Source organism: Coregonus clupeaformis, chromosome 3, assembly GCF_020615455.1.
Source record: "Coregonus clupeaformis isolate EN_2021a chromosome 3, ASM2061545v1, whole genome shotgun sequence".
NCBI lineage: Eukaryota > Metazoa > Chordata > Actinopteri > Salmoniformes > Salmonidae > Coregonus > Coregonus clupeaformis.
Window position 1 is genome coordinate 10051823 of NC_059194.1, and position 20361 is coordinate 10072183.

General features: G+C 42.4%; 1 protein-coding gene across 1 annotated transcript in view; it reads left to right on the forward strand.

The window, feature by feature from the left end:
- The window catches only part of LOC121540256 (tenomodulin), a 53367-nt gene extending 34131 nt beyond the window's left edge, over nucleotides 1–19236 (forward strand). The window contains exons 5-7 of the mRNA XM_045206482.1: nucleotides 7385–7547; nucleotides 7685–7791; nucleotides 17820–19236. Coding sequence (XP_045062417.1) covers nucleotides 7385–7547; nucleotides 7685–7791; nucleotides 17820–18029 — 480 coding nt within the window. The 3' untranslated portion in view covers nucleotides 18030–19236. The remainder of the gene's footprint in view (nucleotides 1–7384; nucleotides 7548–7684; nucleotides 7792–17819) is intronic.
- Nucleotides 19237–20361: the final 1125 nt, after the last annotated feature.

Here is a 20361-nt window from a genome sequence, read left to right on the forward strand (position 1 = left end):
GTGTGTGTGTGTGTGTGTGTGTGTGTCCCTCCCTCCCTCCCTCCCTCCCTCTCTCTCTCTCACACAGGAAACTATCATGCATTTTTTAAGGGTAGTGTGAATAAACAGAGAAGAGTAGTCAGAGAGCAGAGCACAAACACTCACCCTGACCATCCAATCTTCTCTGCCCTCTCCCACTGAAGAATAAACTCCGGTCTCCAGTGCTCATGAAACAGTCTGAAAGCTGCCCACAAATCCGCCAATCCCCTTTGTGTCTCATATCAAATAGTGTTTGCTGTCAATCTTGAACTAATATAAATATGTAATCATACTCTTCCAAAGGCTTGACCCAAATAGCCTAAAGGGGGACGTGTGAGAGAAAAAGAAAGAGAGGGGTCTGAGGAAGAGGTATAAGATTAATCTCACTTCTCCGGGCCCAATAGCCTTACGTGAAGTTTGGCGAGAATGATGAGCAAAATTCTATCAATCAAACTATCAAATTTGTCGGTGCCACAATACAATTCACAGTGCAAAAAAGTGTTTCATGTGTTTGTTTTTTAAAGAATCCATCACTCAATATGTTTAGCCTCTACCATTCTCCACTCTTAATATTTTTAGTCTCTACCATTCTCCACTCTCAATATTTTCAGGCTTTACCATTCTCCACTCTCAATATTTCCAGCTTCTACCATTCTCCACTCTCAATATTTCCAGCTTCTACCATTCTCCCCTCTCAATATTTTCAGCCTCAACCATTCTCCACTCTCAATGTTTTCAGTCTCACCATTCTCCACTCTTAATATTTTCAGACTCTACCATTCTCCATTCTCAATATGTTCCTCCTCTACAATCCTCCACTCTCATTTCCATTTTACACATGGCTCCAACGGAGCTGGAAAATATCATAACGCTCTTCCCTGGTCCATCATTTAACAAATACACTAAATTACATTGGTACATTGTCATGCCAAGTAAGTCACAGATATCCCTTTCTGACTTTAAGAACACAAAGCTGTTTAGACAAATAACCAGACTGCATCCCCTTCTCCCTCATCTTTTTAATGTCTGGTCCATGTTTCCAGATACTAATTGCCCAGCCTGCACCATATGTTCCTGCCATTTTGCACCGTGTGGAAAAAGTACCCAATTGTCATACTTGAGTAAAAGTAAAAATACCTTAATAGAAAATGACTCAAGTAAAAGTGAAAGCCACCCAGTAAAATACTACTTGAGTAAAAGTCTAAAAGTGTTTGGTTTTAAATATACTTAAGTATCAAAAGTAAAAGTAATAGTGAAAATATACTTAAGTATCAAAAGTAGAAGTATAAATCATTTCAAATTCCCTATATTAAGCAAACTTGACTGCACCATTTTCTTGTTTTTATTTCATTTTCAGATAGCCACGGGCACACTCCAACACTCAGACATCATTTACAAAAGAAGCATGTGTGTTTAGTGAGTCTGCCAGATCTGAGGCAGTAGGGATGAACAGGGATCAAAACTAAATCAAATTTTATTTGTCACATGCGCAGAATACAACAGGTGTAGACCTTACAGTGAAATGCTTACTTACAAGCCCTTAACCAACAATGCAGTTTTAAGAAAGAATACCACAAAAAAAATCACAAAAAAATTCAATATAAAATAATACGAAATAAAAGTAACAAATAATTAAAGAGCAGCAGTAAAAATAACAATAGCGAGGCTATATACAGGGGGTACCGGTACCGAGTCAATGTGCGGGGGCACCGGTTAGTCGAGGTAATTGAGGTAATATGTACACTACCATTCAAAAGTTTGGGGTCAGTTAGAAATGTCCTTGTTTTCCATGAAAACATACATGAAATTAGTTTGAATAGGAAATATAGCAAAATGCATAGGAAATGTAGTCATTGACAATAGAAATAATAATTGTGTCCTTTCGTCAAAGAATCCTCCATTTGCAGCAATTATAGCCTTGCAGACCTTTGGCATTCTAGTTGTCAATTTGTTGAGATAATCTGAAGAGATTTCACCCCATGCTTCCTGAAGCACCTCCCACAAGTTGGATTGGCTTGATGGGCACTTCTTATGTACCATACGGTCAAGCTATCCCACAACAGCTCAATAGGGTTGAGATCCAGTGACTGTGCTGGCCACTCCATTATAGACAGAATACCAGCTGACTGCTTCTTCCCTAAATAGTTATTGCATAGTTTGGAGCTGTGCTTTGGGTCATTGTCCTGTTGTAGGAGGAAATTGGCTCCAATCAAGTGTCGTCCACAGGGTATGGCATGGCGTTGCAAAATGGAGTGATAGCCTTCCTTCTTCAAGATCCCTTTTACCCTGTACAAATCTCCACTTTACCACCACCAAAGCACCCCCAGAACATCACATTGCCTCCACCATGCTTGATAGATGGCATCAAGCACTCCACCAGCATCTTTTAATTTGGTCTGCGTCCCACAAATGTTCTTCTTTATGATCCGAACACCTCAAACTTTGATTTGTCTATCCATAACACTTTTTTCCAATCTTCCTCTGTCCAGTGTCTGTGTTCTTTTGCCCATCTTAATCTTTTATTTGTATTGGCCAGTCTGAGAGATGGCTTTTTCTTTGCAACACTGCCTAGAATGTCAGCATTCCGGAGTCGCCTCTTCACAGTTGATGTTGAGACTGGTATTTTGCGGGTTCTATTCAATGAAGCTTCCAGTTGAGGACCTGTGAGGCGTCTGTTTCTCAAACTAGACACTATAATGTATTTGTCCTCTTGCTCAGGTGTGCACCGGGGCCTCCCACTCCTCTTTCTATTCTGTTTTGAGCCAGTTTGCTCTGTTCTGTGAAGGGAATAGTACACGAGATCTTCAATTTCTTGGCAATTTCTCGCATGGAATAGCCTTCATTTCTCAGAACTAGAATAGACTGACGAGTTTCAGAAGAAAGTTATTTGTTTCTGGCCATTTTGATTCTGTAATCGAACCCACAATTGCTGATGCTCCAGATACTCATCTAGTCTCAAGAATGCCAGTTTTATTGCTTCTTTAATCAGCACAACAGTTTTCAGCTGTGCTAACATAAAAGGGTTTTCTAATGATCAATTAGCCTTTTAAAATGATAAACTTAGATTAGCAAACACAGTGTGCCATTGGAACACAGGACTGATGGTTGCTGATAATGGGCCTCTGTACGCCTATGTAGATATTCCATAAAAAATCAGCCGTTTCCAGCTACAATAGCCATTTACAACATTAACAATGTCTACACTGTATTTCTGATAAATTTGAAGTTATTTTAATGGAAAAAAATATTTTCTTTCGAAAACAAGGACATTTCTAAGTGACCCCAAGCTTTTGAACTGTAGTGTACATGTAGGTAGAGTTATTAAAGTGAGTATGCATAGATAATAAACAGAGAGTAGCAGCAGCGTATGCAAATAGTGCAAATAGTATGTTCTCTTGATACAGTAAGTGTGTGAATTGGACCATTTTCCTGTTCTGCAAAGCATTCAAAATGTAACTTTTGGGTGTCAGGGAAAATGTATAGAGTAAAAAGTACATTATTTTCTTTAGGAATGTAAGAGTAAAAGTTGTCAAAAATATAATTAGTAAAGTAAAGTACAGATACCCAAAAAACGACTTAAGTAGTACTTTAAAGTATTTTTACTTCTGTACTTTATACCACTGCCATTTTGCTCTTCTTTTGTCCATTGTCAAACCTAATTAGACTTCACTGTTAATCCTTAATTCACAGCTGTGGAATCAATCAGATAGGGGGCCTTGGCTTTGGCTTTGGTGACGAGGAGACAGGGGAGAAAAGAGGAGGAGGAGGTCCTCCAGAGGATAGGGAAAGACACAAGGATGCATTGATGCACAAGCACACATGTGCATGCACACAGGGTTAGCACACAATCACACTGGATTTGTAAAGACCAAGTCCCATAATATGCATACTGGTCCATAGCCTTTTTACTGAGGAAATGTCAAGTTATGACACCCTACAGTACTATGTAAAATGTATGGCACCCTACAGTACACTGTCCTGTGCAGTGCATTTGTTAATAAAACCATTTGTTAATGTATTTGTTAACTATTAATGCATTGTAATTATTTAAGTTATTCTAAATGTTGTCAATGTATTTATTGATCATTTACTCATGTTTGTTTATTTTGTTTTGTTTTATTATTTTCCAATAAGATAATGTACTCATGTTAACTACTACATTAGCTCATTGTAAAGTGTTACCGGTATTGTATAACACACAGTGGCACTGAACTACATTATTGGAATAGCATGTCAGGGACTTGAAGACTAACCTCTCTGACCTTTGACCTCTTGTAGGCTTCCTCTACATTAGAAAGTAGAAGGTGATCCACGGTCCATCAGAATCCACCCACCCGTGGCCTGGGAGGCCTCTGTCTCTGAGACAAGTCTCCCTTAAGGTCCTGACTGTGTTACTACTGTGTGAACCACAGAGGGGTTAAAGAGAAAACAGTCATGGTTTTGCTGCTGCTCCGCTCAGCCCAGCCCAGCCAAAGCTGCGGGCTATGTGAACGTGGGCTCAGCGCGGGGCGTCTGGGGCCTCAGATTCTCAGAGGCCAGGTGAAAACAATGCAGCCGGTGGAGAAACTGCGAGCGGCTGATAAGGAAATAAAGCACTCGGGGAGTAGAACCAGGTGACAAACATGAATTGTTTGCCGCCGGTATTTTCGGCCATTCTCAATATGTTCCTCATATAAAATGATGGGAGGCTGTAATCCCTGCGCCTCCCTCCAGTTTCCTCCAGTGTTGAAACGATGAAATAGCTGTTGTCCTTCTTCTTCAGACAGTAGAACAGTGTCATTGGATCCCTTCTTGCTCTTCGGGGTAACCACTTAATATGTATGGCCACAACCAGCCTAGCTGGCAAGCCAAAACCTCCCACTCAGATAAAAACCACAAACAAATGCCATACCATGCATGCAAAACACCACATTCTTGGAATGATATGTACTGTAGGTAAATGTCATATGACTAAAACGAAAAGCTGTATGTCATTTTGAACATATAAAGAATGAACATTATGAAAAGTGTGCCATGTCTGTATAGTATGGGAGACAGCCAGATGGGAAGTAATGTCATATACAGTCTTATGATATCATGAGAAAATCTTAATTGATCCATGACAAACACAAGTGACCTAAGTATGTGTCACAAAACAAATGTTGCACCCTTAGGACATTATAGCAAGAGAGGGCAAGTATATGTTAATTACAGTATGACACTGACTGTGTGTGGAATGTACTTACATAGGCTCAAAGTTACAATAAATACATTATATTAGTCTGACACCCAATACAGAATGTCCTTACTTTGTACAATATTATAAAGCTACAAAACAGCTTAAATTATGATATAACTGCATTGTCTTTGCACTTATCAATTGGCCTTTTTTCAATCCCTATTCCACACTAGCCATGATCAACTTAACCACTACCCAGAAGGCTGTCTTCCTTCTTGGTCTTGTTTCTCAACTGGTCGTAGAATTCATGTCCTGACCTCCATTTACTCATGTTACAGTCTGTGTCTTAACCTCCAGTTACTCATTTTGGGGAGGTTTGCTTAGTTGCTCGGCTTCAGTGGTTCTGAGTTCCAATTAGGCAGGTCTGTTTGTGTTTCCTGGCCTTCATTTTAATGTCTGTAGTTCAGGGGGAGTGAACGCCACCAGAGCCCCCTAGTCCTCCTTTGAGTCGTCATTAGCTTAGTCCGATCTGGAGCAGGCTAAACATTTGCTGAAAAGAGTGAGAGCAAACTGTATCAAAGGCTTGGTGGCTTGGCAACTTAGCTAAGCACAGGCACAGGCAGCTAGTGCTTGAGTAGCCTCGCCGCTATGCGTTCTTTAATCTGGCCAGAACGAGGTGTGAGTTCGTCTCCACAGGGTCACTGGCGTAATGTCACTTCACAACAAAAAGTTAGAGCGAGACAGCAGCATGAGCAGTAAATTCAAATAAAGCGAGAATCGGCGAGCGGTGGGGAAGGAAGGGAGGGAGAGTCGAGAGTGCACAACCTAATATAAATGATACCGCTGGTTCCAACCATAGCCCGGGGATCCTACATCAAGCTCAACTAATGTGCAATTAAGCTTCAAACCGGGAGAGAATCACCTTGTAAAAACATTTGTCAAGTAAACTGTTTTGCTGTTCTCTCCAGCCGCTAATTAACGAGGCACTGGGAAGAGGGGTTTATTTGCCGACGTATTTACATATACATAAAGAAACAAATATCAGGCATCGCCAAAAGCCCCTTTCATACATCTCTATTAGGTAGCAGTGACATGCATTCCCTATCATTAAGCAATAATAGTTTACTTTACAGCTCATGAACTACAGTATCAACAAATGAAGCACGTCGCTTGTGCTGTGAGCTGAATGCAGTAGGAGGAGATGGGGGAGGACGCTTGCTTATTATTGTGGCTGCTGTATTTAATGATATTGCAGCCTTTCACCGCACAATAAAGTATAAAGCACTACAAAGTCATTTCAAAGTCACATTTATGCTGTCGTTGGATTCACGTGTTGTTGTTGGGGAGAAAGGGCTGCCTGGAGGCCTGAGAGGAAGAAACAGAGAACGAGGAGGAAGTCAAGGCTAGCGGGAGTCAGCAGGAGGCAGGAAGTGGCGGGGGTGCTCCCAGTGGACAATAAAGGGTGATGAATAAAAGGACATGGCCAGGGCTTGTGTGCTGTGGCTCTGGGGAGAGAGGGCTGAGAATGCAGAGGGTACAGAACTGAGTGTGTGTGTGTGTGTTCTTGGGCTCTGACAGGTGTGTGTGTGGAGGAGGGTGTGCGTGCGTGCCTGCGGCTACGTAAGGGAGGGTGTGTTTGATACTCACTGTATTTGTGTGTGTGTGTGTGTGTACTTGTTTTCCTACCTTATCATGACCCCAAAGTCTTAACAATTCAACCGAATGTCCTGAAAAGGTAGGAAAACAATAACATTTTTGAAAAGTCAGGACTTTTTTCATGTCCTGAATTTGTTCAAATGCTATTTTAAGATTAAGGTTTAGGTTTAAGGTTAGGGTTATGGTTAAAGGGATACCAGTATGAAGGAAGTTAGAGTTAGTTTCGTGAGCCCATGCATGCTAGCAGATACCCATAGACTTTCGGTCACTGCGCTAACGCTAGTTGGGAATTGCGCTAGCGCTTCTTAGCAACTTCCTTTCAAAGTTCATCTGACTCAGGGGAAGTAGATAAAGGGCCTCATTGCCTAAATCCCGAAGTATCACTTTAAGGTTAGGGTTAAGGTTAGGGTTCGGTTAAGGGTTAGGGTTAGGGTTAAGGTTAGGGGTTAGGGAAAATAGGATTTTTAATGGTCAAACATTTTTACTCCCCGAAAATAAAGCTGTTTGTGCATGTGTGTGTGTGTGTGTGTGTGTGTTTGCTCTCCTTGACAGGTGGGTGAGACAGAGGGAATAGACATGCAGGTGGTGGAGGACTCCCAGGTGTGGGTGCCTGCCGAGGAGCCCATCGTTAACCCAGCCTTCCTCCTCAACTCCAAGATCTGGGAGATATGCCAGGAGCTGCCCATCCACTGGATCCATCCCTCCCCCATGAGAGGTACAGGGCACCGGGGCCTCTCCATTCCTCTCCACCCCCTCCATCAGATCACCTCAAACAGGAAAAACAGAAGTTTCTGCTGTGATCCGGTAAAGTACATCAACAGCTGTTCTGTGTACTTCCTCCTTTTGGTGCAGATGCTGAGTTCCATGAGGTGGAGGTTGAAGAGGACATACCTGATGCTGAGGTCAGAGGTCACCGTGTCACTCGTGATGTCCTGGACCAGGTTCCTGTCAACGACTACGTATGTACTGTGCTGGGGCTGCATCTGAAATGGAACCCTATTCCCTATATAGTGCACTAGGTCCAAAGTATTGCAGTGCATAGAGCCTACCCAGCAAACTGGGAACATTCCCAGAACATTAGCTAAGATTCCCATTAAGTTAGGGTTTTATTTATTTTTTAAATAAAGAAAATATGAAAGATCCTTGGACTGTTCTCCTAACATGTACTGTTGTGCATAACATCTGTAACAACCACTACATAACCTTCCCCAAAAGTTCTCATTAAGTTTCCAGGTAATGTAATAATACAATGTACCAGTAATGTTTTCCCAGCAAACCAAAATTGGTTCTGTGAAAGTTCCCAGAACATTTGTTAGGTCGCGGCAAATGTTCTCATAACACAAAAACTGTCCATTCGTGGTGATGATTATAGAATGTTTGTATAAAACATTGGCTTGATGTTGCAAGAACGTTCCTAGAACACATTTCACCTGTTCTTTAAAGGTTCCCAGAATGTTTCATTAGGTTGTGGGAACAGTCTGGTGAGGACATTGTGGGGACATCACAAAATATATGTTCCCAAAACACAAAAACTGTCCAGTTGTGCGGATGATTCTACAATGTTTATTTTAGGGTGCATAAAACATTCACCTGATGTCACAAGACCGTTCCCAGAATGTTTCATTAGGTTGTGGTAATATTGTGGGGACATGACAAGGGATATGTTCCCAAAACACAAAATATGCTCAGTTGTGAAGACATTCATACAATGTTTAACCCAGGTTGCACAAGACAAAAAAATACAGTGTTACAAGTGCACATCCTATATGGGAGAATGGGAACATTTGAATAAATCAGAAATATTGTTCTGTGTCCTGATTTACCATATTTGACTGAAAACCCACAAGGCCATAGCTATCCCCTGGTGCAGAGGGTTAATGCTCTTGCTGCAGATCTGAATATTGCAGGTTCAATCCCACATATTCTTTATTAACCATGTTTCTTTTTTGTAATGAAATTGAGCCTCAGATAGGTATACTCTAGTAAAAGAGAGGATGTCTTTATTTCGTCCAGATGTATAAGTCCAGTCAAATGCAGAATTTTGACTAACTGTAAAAAAAAAAAAAAAAAACATTGTGTAAAAATGTACTGTTCAACAACAACAAAAAACACACCCAATATAATTCCTAATTTGAGATGCTTGATACGGTCCCGCCTGGCTTATTTTTCATGATCTGAAAAACAAAAGTGATCCTAGATCAGCACTCATGGTCTTGGATACCTTGTAAATATGGCCCAGAAGTATGCAGCATATAAAGAGTATTGGTGAAGTGATGGTGAATAACCTAGTTACCAGTATTTCCCTGGGTTAGTTAAGTCTAAGAAGGCTAAAAAGGACACATTAAATTCCTGATTGACCATACTGCCATGGTTATATACTGAAAAAATAAGATGTAATAGAGCTTTACTGGTGGCGCAGAGGATACAAGACCTGGCTTGGAAACCAAACATTGGAGGTTCAAACCTCTGTGTGCAGATTGTCAACATATGAAGTGTAAAAAATATGGTTGTGTTTGTATGATTAAATGCTGTTCAAATGTGCGATGAATGAAATTAAAATGCCTTGTGTCTCTATATCACCTACAATACAGTGCTCAAATGTGAATTGCCATTAAATCTGGAGAGAAACCTAATGGGGATGTATTCCAATATGCTTTAAGGAGCTACAAATTTGCATGCTGAGAATGTTGTGGTCAAACATGTTCTGACGACCTCCAAGACAAGGTAAAATGTATATTGCGTGAAAATCAATGGAATATTATTCAACCTAAAACAAAAATGCTATGAACGTCATAAAAACTGACTTATTTCATTCTTACAACATTAAGGGAATGTCCTGTGCAACCTAACTTAAACATTGTATGAATGTCATTACAACTGAGCATATTTTTTGTTTTGGGAACCTACAGTTTCTCTTGTATTTTACCCACACTGTTCCCACAACCTACTTATATGTTCTGGGAACCTTTAACGGACTCAGAAAGGATGTTCTGTCAATATTCCTGCAACATCAAAGGAATGTTTTGTGCACCCTGATACAAATATCTGAATGTCAGCAACACTGGACAGTTTTTGTGTGTTGGGAACATATCTCTTGTCATATCCCCACAATCTTCCCACAACCTAAAGAAATGTTTTAGGAACTTTTAAAGAACATAAAAAATGTGTTCTGTGAATGTTCTTGCAACATCAGGCAAATGTTTTTTGGAACCTAATATAAACATTGTAATAATCAGCACAACTGGACCGTTTTTTTGTTTTGGGAACGTATCTCTTATGATGTCCCCACATTTTCCTCACCAGACTGTTCCCACAACCTAATGAAACATTCTGGGAACCTTTAAAGAACAGATTAAATGTGTTCTAGGAATGTTCTTGCAATAACAGGCAAATGTTTTATACAAACATTCTATAATCATCACCATGACTGGACAGTTTTTGAGAAAAACTTTCACAGATCCAATTTTTGTTTGCTGGTTATAGGGCATCCGAAATGACACCCTATTCCCTATATAGTGAACTAGGTCAAAACTACAGTGCCTTCACATATTGACCTATTCCACCTTTTGTTATGTTACAGCCTGAATTCAAAATGGATTAAATAGATTTTTTTCTCACCCATCTACAAAAATATGCTAATCAGAAATATCTAATTTACATAAGTATTGACACACCTGAATCAATACTTTGTAGCTGAGTCTTTTTGGGTAAGTCTCTAAGAGCTTTGCACACCTGGATTGTACAATATTTGCCCATTATTCTTTAAAAAATTCTTCAAGCTCTGACAAGTTCATTGTTGATCATTGCTAGACAGACATTTTCAAGTCTTGCCCTAGATTTTCAAGCCGTTTTAAGTCAAAACTGTAACATTCAATGGCGTCTTGGTAAGCAACTCCAGTGTAGATTTGGCCTTGTGTTTTAGGTTATTGTCCTGCTGAAAGGTGAATTCGTCTCCCAGTGTCTGTTGGAGTAACTACAATGTTGTTGATCCATACTCAGTTTTCTCCTATCACAACCATTAAACTCTGTAATTGTTTTAAAATCACCATTGGCATCATGGTGAAATCCCTGAGCAGTTTCCTTCTTCTCCGGCAACTGAGTTAGGAAGGATGCCTGTATCTTTGTCGTGACTGGGTGTATTGATACAGCATCCAAAGCATAATTAATAACTTCACATTTTTAGACATCTACCAATCGGTGCCCTTTGTGAGGCATTGAAAAACCTCCCTGGTCTTTGTGGTTGAATCTGTGCTTAAAATTCACTACTCGATTGAGGGACCATACAAATAATTGTATGTGTGGGGTACAGATTCCACTTTGACATTATAGGGAATTGTGTGTAGATCAGTAACACAAAATCTCAATTTTAATCAATTTTAAATTCAGGCTGTAACACAACAAAATGTGCAAAAAGTAAAGGGGTGTGAATACTTTCTAGTGCACTATATAGGGAATAGGGTGCCATTTTGGACGCAAACCAGCACCACACTAGGCGATACGAGCCACAGTGGTGCCTAGTTCTCCTTAATTTACTTCTGCAGAGAAATTGACTCTCGCTAATTGATGCTGACTTTCATAGCATAAAACAGACTTGTCTTGATGTACCACAGGGCATAGAAATTGCTCTCTATATCTGTTTAAATGAACTTGCCTTGCTTAAGACTCCCTTAATGTCTCTACATTAATGGAGAGGAATATCTAGCCTTCAAAAGGCAGCACCGTTTCCCCCACAGCCTCAGCCAGAGCCTTTTTTGCTTTCTTTTCGAGCAAAGGCAGGCATCTAGGGAACATCGTACAGAGCAGCACTCCCAAGGTCACTCATTACTGAATAGATATGGCACATTTATTAATCATGCCTTAATTATCAAGGAAGGAAACAAAGCGTGAAGAAGACATAATGCCATGTTTTTGTGCATGTAAGCGGCTCATTGCTCCATGATTAGTTAGCCTTGACACACACGAACGCACACACACGTACAGCAACACACATAGTATAGACTGACAGGTACACACCCAGACTGTCTAAGTAAGAGTTAAAAGCTCATTCCAGAGAAGGAAGAATAGTTTTGAGTTCTGAGGAACCAGGGGACGGATGGACACGCACACATACACACACACACACACAAAGCCATAATATTAACATTTATCAGGCCGGGCCCAGGAATACCTGCCTGCCTGCCTGCCTGCACTCTCCTCCCTCTTCTCTTCTCTTCTCCTCTCCTCCCTCTTCTCTTCTCTTCTCCTCTCCTCCTCTCTTCCTCCCCTCCTCATCCTCTATGGCCCCAGCTGCAATGCTATGTAATTAAAGCATACCGGGAGATGAAACCTGCTCTCCTTTTGAAAATCAGCTAAGCTCCAACTGGCCCCTTCCAAGGCCACAGCCAGACAGTGTTTGTGGGCCCAGCAGATAACAGAGGCCTTGTGACCGACGAAGGGGAGGAAACAAGTTATAATTGGGGAGTCTGAAGTTGATGATGCCAGTGGATGAGTCTGAAGTTACTGTTGATGCCAGTGGGATGAGTCTGAAGTTGATGATGCCAGTGGATGAGTCTGAAGTTACTGTTGATGCCAGTGGGATGAGTCTGACGTTGATGATGCCAGTGGATGAGTCTGAAGTTACTGTTGATGCCAGTAAGGATGAGTCTGAAGTTGATGATGCCAGTGGATGAGTCTGAAGTTACTGTTGATGCCAGTAGGATGAGTCTGAAGTTGATGATGCCAGTGGATGAGTCTGAAGTTACTGTTGATGCCAGTGGGATGAGTCTGAAGTTGATGATGCCAGTGGATGAGTCTGAAGTTACTGTTGATGCCAGTAGGATGAGTCTGAAGTTGCTGTTGATGCCAGTGAGATGAGTCTGAAGTTGCAGTTGATGCCAGTAGGATGAGTCTGAAGTTGCTGTTGATGCCAGTATGATGAGTCTGAAGTTGCTGTTGATGCCAGTATGATGCGTCTGAAGTTGCTGTTGATGCTAGTGGGATGCCGACATAGACCTAGACCTTTTGTAGAGCGCCAATTCTGACCCCCGCACCCCTCCACCTGATCTGGCCTCCACCGTGGCCCTTCCTCTGACGGCCACTGGGGCCCCTGATTACGTATTTCGGCAGGTAATTTCGAAGTGACCTGACCCCCCCCGCGGAATAATCATTAAAGTAGCAGTGACAAGAGGTGTGGAGATATAATAATATAATAATAATATGCCATTTAGCAGACGCTTTTATCCAAAGCGACTTACAGTCATGCGTGCATAAAAAAATGTTTTGTGTATGGGTGGTCCCGGGGATCGAACCCACTACCTTGGCGTTACAAGCGCCGTGCTCTACCAGCTGAGCTACAGAGGACGACCTTTAGCCGCGGCTGCCACGGAAGAGCCTTCGCACAGCGCTGCAGCAGCGGCCCTGGTCAGCTCTCCAACTGAATAACTATCATCTGGCAGCATCACTGTCCTTCACCTAGACGGGGGAAGGATAAGCCTTCAGATATGATTGGGAAGCGGGCCTCAGTCGGTACACACACTTATATTGTAAACGTGTTTTGGCCGGTTGGAGGTTGGCGGTTGGGTGATTGGTGGTGAGCCATGGTGTGACCCTGTACCTCTGCCCAGGCCTCTTTGGCGGCCAAGCTTAGCGTTGAAACTACAAGGCTGCCTGGGCATGAGTGGAGACTGGAAACTGAGGGTAAACAGAGATTGTAAAGGCCTCCTCTCCTCCCTGAGTGGGCAGTGATGGTTCACAGGGGACCGAGGGAAACAGAGGCTGTAAAGACCTCCTCTCCTCCCTGAGTGGGCAGTGATGGTTCACAGGATCCTGAGGGTAAACAGAGGCTGTAAAGACCTCCTCTCCTCCCTGAGTGGGCAGTGATGGTTCACAGGGGACCGAGGGTAAACAGAGGCTGTAAAGACCTCCTCTCCTCCCTGAGTGGGCAGTGATGGTTCACAGGGGACCGAGGGAAACAGAGGCTGTAAAGACCTCCTCTCCTCCCTGAGTGGGCAGTGATGGTTCACAGGGGACCGAGGGTAAACAGAGGCTGTAAAGACCTCCTCTCCTCCCTGAGTGGGCAGTGATGGTTCACAGGATCCTGAGGGTAAACAGAGGCTGTAAAGACCTCCTCTCCTCCCTGAGTGGGCAGTGATGGTTCACAGGGGACCGAGGGTAAACAGAGGCTGTAAAGACCTCCTCTCCTCCCTGAGTGGGCAGTGATGGTTCACAGGGGACCGAGGGAAACAGAGGCTGTAAAGACCTCCTCTCCTCCCTGAGTGGGCAGTGATAGTTCACAGGGGACCGAGGGTAAACAGAGGCTGTAAAGACCTCCTCTCCTCCCTGAGTGGGCAGTGATGGTTCACAGGATCCTGAGGGTAAACAGAGGCTGTAAAGACCTCCTCTCCTCCCTGAGTGGGCAGTGATGGTTCACAGGGGACCGAGGGTAAACAGAGGCTGTAAAGACCTCCTCTCCTCCCTGAGTGGGCAGTGATGGTTCACAGGGGACCGAGGGAAACAGAGGCTGTAAAGACCTCCTCTCCTCCCTGAGTGGGCAGTGATGGTTCACAGGGGACCGAGGGTAAACAGAGGCTGTAAAGACCTCCTCTCCTCCGATACTGCCTGGGCCTGTGTGGCACAGTTGGTAAGAGCCTGGCGTGTGGTGCTAGTGATGCCAAGGTCGGGGGTTCATGTCCTGCAAGGACCACATACTGTACACCTAATACAAATTTTGGAAGTTGCTTAGGATAAAAGCTTAGTGGCATATTTTAATAATATATTTCATATTATACTTCCCCTTGGCTTAACCATTACAGGTTTCGCCGTTGCCTGCATGATGAAGTTCATGTGGTTGATATGAGACCACATAACTAGCACTGGGAGTACAAGGCAGTACCTGCTGCATATTAGCCTAGCATTTCATGCTGCATCTCATACCTAGGGTCTATCCCTAATGCCACCCTATTCCCTATGGGCCCTGTTCAAAAGTAATGCACTATATAGGGAATAGGGTGCCATTTGGGACGGATCCCAACCCCTACAGTCATGTGACAGTATGAAATGGATATGTTGTCCCTGGTGTTTTAATAGAATATCAGAGAGACTGTGATGATCAGCTCTGATATAGAAGATTAAATAACAGCAACGAGGCTTGTGTGTTTCAAGCCAGAAGGAGAATGGTAATCACAGTGTGTAAAATAACACTCAGTACTGTGGAAATTGAAGGAGTCGTCGCGGCTCGATTTGCTTCCTCATTATTGAATGACTGACTGAAAGTTTTCGACTTGACAGACTGATCAATTCTCTGATATGATGTTACGCGTGAGACGTGTTTCGGTGTGTGACCAAATCAGATATCCGACAGAGCGCGAGGGTAATGACTTTTACCCTTCGTTAATGACACTTGTTTGTGAGTGACGGCCCCAGATTTCCCACGGTGCCCCATTCCAATCACCCGCCGCCATATCCTGTTGAAGAGGGGAACTTGAAGCCAAAATGATTAATAATCGTGCTCCGTTTTTAAAAAGGATGCCTCTGATTAATTTGTCTCGGAGGTACAATGCCAATTGTCTGTTTGTTTTTGTAATCACCCATCATTTGAATAAATATATTTCCATTAATTTTCCCAAACTGAAGCTCTGGATTTGGATTTCATACCGTCACAGTTTTAGCTGTGAGGCGGCTGATAAGATTATTGTCAGTTGCAATGGCAGCTTTTGTGTTGTCTCCATAATAGATTGTTGCCTTGCAGCTGATGACCCTAAACATGACTAACATCATCAATCAGTAATCGCCCACCAGCCATTGTCAGAGTCATAAATCAAAACACATATTTTAAATATCATCCTTTTTCTCTTTCCGAGGAGTTAGTCCCCCGTGTTAGGAGTATGTAATGTTAGTACGTTTATCTGTCACAGCAGTTGTGATGACTGATTCGTGATTTGAATCCTACCTACTGCACTATTTGTTGTGTTTTTATTATGCTGGCTCTAAAAGTTCTGGGAGGGTGAATGTAGCTTAACTCCAGCCACAATCAGTAGAGTCAACAACATCTGTGAGACCGTGGACCATTTAGTGTCCTTTAAACTATTTCCTTTTTTCCCCAATTGGTAGTTACAGTCTTGTCCCATCGCTGCAACTCCCATACGAACTCAGGAGAGGCGAAGGTCGAGAGCCATGCATCCTCCGAAACACGAAACTGCCAAGCTTCTTGACACACTGCTCGCTTAACCTGGAAGCCAGCCGCACCAATGTGTCGGAGGAAACACTGTACAACTGGCGACCGTGTCAGCGTGCATGCGCCCGGCCCACCACAGGAGTCGCTAGAGCGCGATGAGACAAGGACATCCCGGCCGGCCAAACCCTCTCCTAACTCGGACAATTGTGCGTCGCCTCATGGGTCTTCCGGTCTTGGCCGGCTGCGACACAGCTTGGGATCGAACCAGGATCTGTAGTGACGCCTCAAGCACTGCAGTGCCTTAAACCGCTGCGCCATTCGGGAGGCTCTAATACTGCCTTTACAGGAAAGTAGCCAAACAACCTCCAGCCCATAATTTACTGTAGAGGAGGAATCAGGGTCAAAGTCGTGTTCCTATGTGTCCCAGCCCTTTGAAAGACTGGGGTGAAACAATGACCTCGCATTTTCAGTTCCCCCTCTCAATAGATTTCTGTTTTGTTTTGTTTTTTCTACTGTTAGGAAAGACTGACTCATAAGCAAAGCAGCATGGCCGCTTCTCCCAGAAGTAAAGTCCAAAAGGAGGACAATTGGTCTCTTTCATCAAAGCTATTTAACCAGACAGTGCTGAATTGTCTGTGAAGATTCACTCAGATTCACTCTCTGCAGGAGATTGAAAACGTGGTCTAATGTATCTGTGCTGCTCTGAGAGAGCTGCTGCTGCCGCCGCCACAACTAGGGGCGGAGAGTTAAGTGGCACTTCTCTGAACCCAATTCAGAGTGTCCCTGGATCAAAGGCATGGCACTCAGCCCTACCACCGTCTGGAGAGGGCACACGCCCGGCCGACCGGCACAATGGAAAAACCCAAGGGCCATTAATTCTACCCAATTTACCTTTTGTTTGGCTTTCATTTGGCCCTTATATAAATTCACACCCAGTCGGCGCGAGCAAATAAAAGGATCCTTGTTAGGCGATCATTACTCGGCTAATTGCTTTAGGAATGTGCCATCCACTTAAAGTCAAGCTCAGGGGGAGTCGGGCCACGGAGAGCCTCTAATTTGTAGTCTCTAATGGAGGAGTGGCGGCCATTTTGACTCAGCTCGCGTGGGTTGCAACGGGGGGAGAGGGAGGTCAGAGATGAAAGAAATAGTTTAATTATCCCGGTAACCGGCAGTGTCAGAGTCCCTTTGATTGAAGATAGCCCTGGCAGAAAGGAGCCAAGGACTCTAGGATCAGAGATGGAGCATGGTGAAGCGAAGAGTAATGCTACCACTGACATAACAGAAAGGTCAAGGTTATTATATCATGTTTAATGCTCCTGGATGCTCAGATCGAGGCGGACTAGCTTTCCAATGCTATCTTGATCCCTGTGTCACAGTCGAGGGTGGAACCATTCTGTCAATTTGTTTCCATTTTTATATTTTTCTTTTGTTTAGCTGCTTCTTCATATATTTTTTTGACCCACAACCAAAGCGAGAACATCAATTCACCCAATCAAATCCTCTGTCTGAGTGTCCCTGCTCTGGGAGAGCTGGTATTCACAGGGAAAAGAAAAGGAGAGTGATTTTGCTTAATAAATATTTAATTTAAAGTATACACACGTCACTGAACAGAGAAAGCTAAAGCCAAAAGAAAGAGAAACATTTAGCTACCACAGAAAAATAAACCTTGCCAGTGAGGTGTAATTATTCCACACCTACAGTATATTCCACCTATACCTCCAATTAAATGTTCTCAAGATCTCTGTCTCTCTGGCTTTCCTTTGTGTGGATCACCTGTCCTTTGAAGCACCTAACTTCTTTCCTTCCTCTCATGGACTTGCCGATTGTCCTTCACAGAGAGACATTGGAGTTGAGCTGGATAACCGCCTGGATGATCGTGGCTACTGCTGCCAGCACTGTCGTCGTGGTTACCGCTACTGCCAGCGTTACTACGAGCCCCTGGGGGGGTTCAACCCCTACCCCTACTACTACCAAGGAGGACGTGTCATCTGTCAGATTATCATGCCCTGCAACTGGTGGATCGCCCGTATGCTCGGGAGGATCTGATTGGATAGTGGAACTGGATTCAACTATGTTTCAGCTCACATGACAGGTGCATTCATTTAAGGCTGGATTTACACTGCACTAGGCTTAGAGTCTCAGCAACCGCTTTGTGACTTCACCACATACTGCACAGAGACGTTAGCGCATGCCAGAATTTGTAATAACTCTTAAGCTAGCGTAAATGGCGTTTTGCTTTTGTGAACACTTGGTGGTGTGTAAACCCAGCCTAGGCCCACCCAGGGCACCAGGTGGGTGAAGTTTGCACATTTGAGACGATTCCATTGGTCCTTAGGTGCAAACTCCGCCCAACTGGTTCACTCGGTGAGGTAAAATGAATGCACCCCTTGCTACTCCCCAATCAGTATTCCAAAGCCTTTGTGATAGCAAAACATTTCTAGTACATAATTATTAACCATCCTATCTCGAAAATAAGCAAATCTACTGTCAGTCTCTCTTAAGTCTAAATGGAGTTTTGGGAGCGTCTAGGTGATTTCTCTAAAAGGCATTAGATCTCCCGAATGTTCACATTGTAAATGGTTAACTAGTCATTTAATTCTGTTTGTATGGCCTTGGTGTGTCATCTGTGCGCTTAAGTGCAATTTTTCTTTCAACATATATTACATATTTTTTAAAGAATTTGTAACAGTAGCTAAAGAGCTACTTTTGGCTGTTTCTCACGGTGCTGCATTTCTTTCTAATTTCATTTTCTTCCTAATCTTTATTATGGGTGGGTGTAACCGACTTTCTCTTGCGGTGTGGAGCAGACCTGGGTTCAAATAGTATTTTATTTATTTCAAATACTTTGAGCGTTTGATTGAGCTTTCCTGGAGTGCTAGATCGGTACTATCCCAGTGGTCCAATTGCACCAGACAAATACAGCTAAAGTATTTGAAAGAAAACACATACTATTTTAACCCAGGTCTGCTGTGGACTATGACAACCAACAATGTATTGTATGTAGATCATACTGAAGTGGTGTAGCCTGCTCACTCTGTCAAGAGTATTGAACCCTTTCTAGACAAAAAATTATATTTGTCCTATTTTTGTGAATGATCTGTTTTGACTATTGTTTACCACAGTTAGCATGTTTAACTTGAAATAGTGTTTATTGTATTGATGAGGAGGTATACAAGTACCTTGTTTTTTGCTATCAGAATGAGTCGACTAATTTTAATAAAGCAGCGGCTATAGATATGCTTCATTCTTCTAATTCAACTTGCCAATCTTTATTTGATGTAAAGTCATTATTATTTTAAGCAGCATTGTTTTAACTGTAATGGCTGAAAATGACGATAATAGTGCTACAGCTCAATTACCGTACTGTAATAGAATCTTTGCTCATTTTTTTTTGGTTGCTCAATAGCTCACAGTAATTATGCTCTGAACAGTGATTCTACCAGCATAGGCCTACAACCATAATAGATCATGTATGATGGCTTGACATGCCTAAGTTATTAACAATTACATGCAATTAAAATGTTTTTTGAAACTAAAATACATCTATGAAAATGTATGCACTCATGCTCTGGATGTAAGTCGCTCTGGATAAGAGCGTCTGCTAAATTACTAAAATGTAAATGTAAAATCTAATGCCACTCATATCAAGATAAAGAACTGACTTCTTGTGAGTCTTAATTTGCATTCAAAGTTACTATAGCGATGTGGCATCCATATTAGGACATTTTGTCTGATAACTAATGGTTTCACCTGACAACTGAGGACCTTCCTAAAACGGATGCCATATTCAGGTTTCTACTGGCTGAAATTCCAACATTGGTTGAAAAAGGTCCAATACCATACATTAAAATGGTCCAATGCTGCAGTTCACACATCTATTAACCTTTGAGGGTCAATCTATGACATGTCCTGACTCCAAAATGTATTGATTAAGTCATATGCCACTTTGCGTCAAAAGGCATTATACATCCTGTTCATAATGCTCTATGAAAGTAGTTATAGATGTTTATGAGTACAGTTATTAGCACAGATGTTGTTATAATGTATTATATAGGTTGTTCATGAGAAGTGTTACTGATATCCTTCCTCAAAAATAAACCTAAATAGATGCTCTTTAACCAAAACAACAAAAGAGGTAAAAAAGACAGATGAGAAAAGATAGAGCTGGTTTCACTTTGATTCATGTTGGTTTGAAGTACATCCAATGTCTTGCTCTGTACCCTCCCTCCCAGTAATGTTGCTTTAAACATACCTTAGATTCTCTACATTTAGAATGTTGAGAAGGTAAACAAACTATCAACCTCAAAAAGGTAAAACATTTCGCGAAAATAAGCACATTGACTGTGTCTGTCTTAAGTCTAAACTCAACTTCATTAGT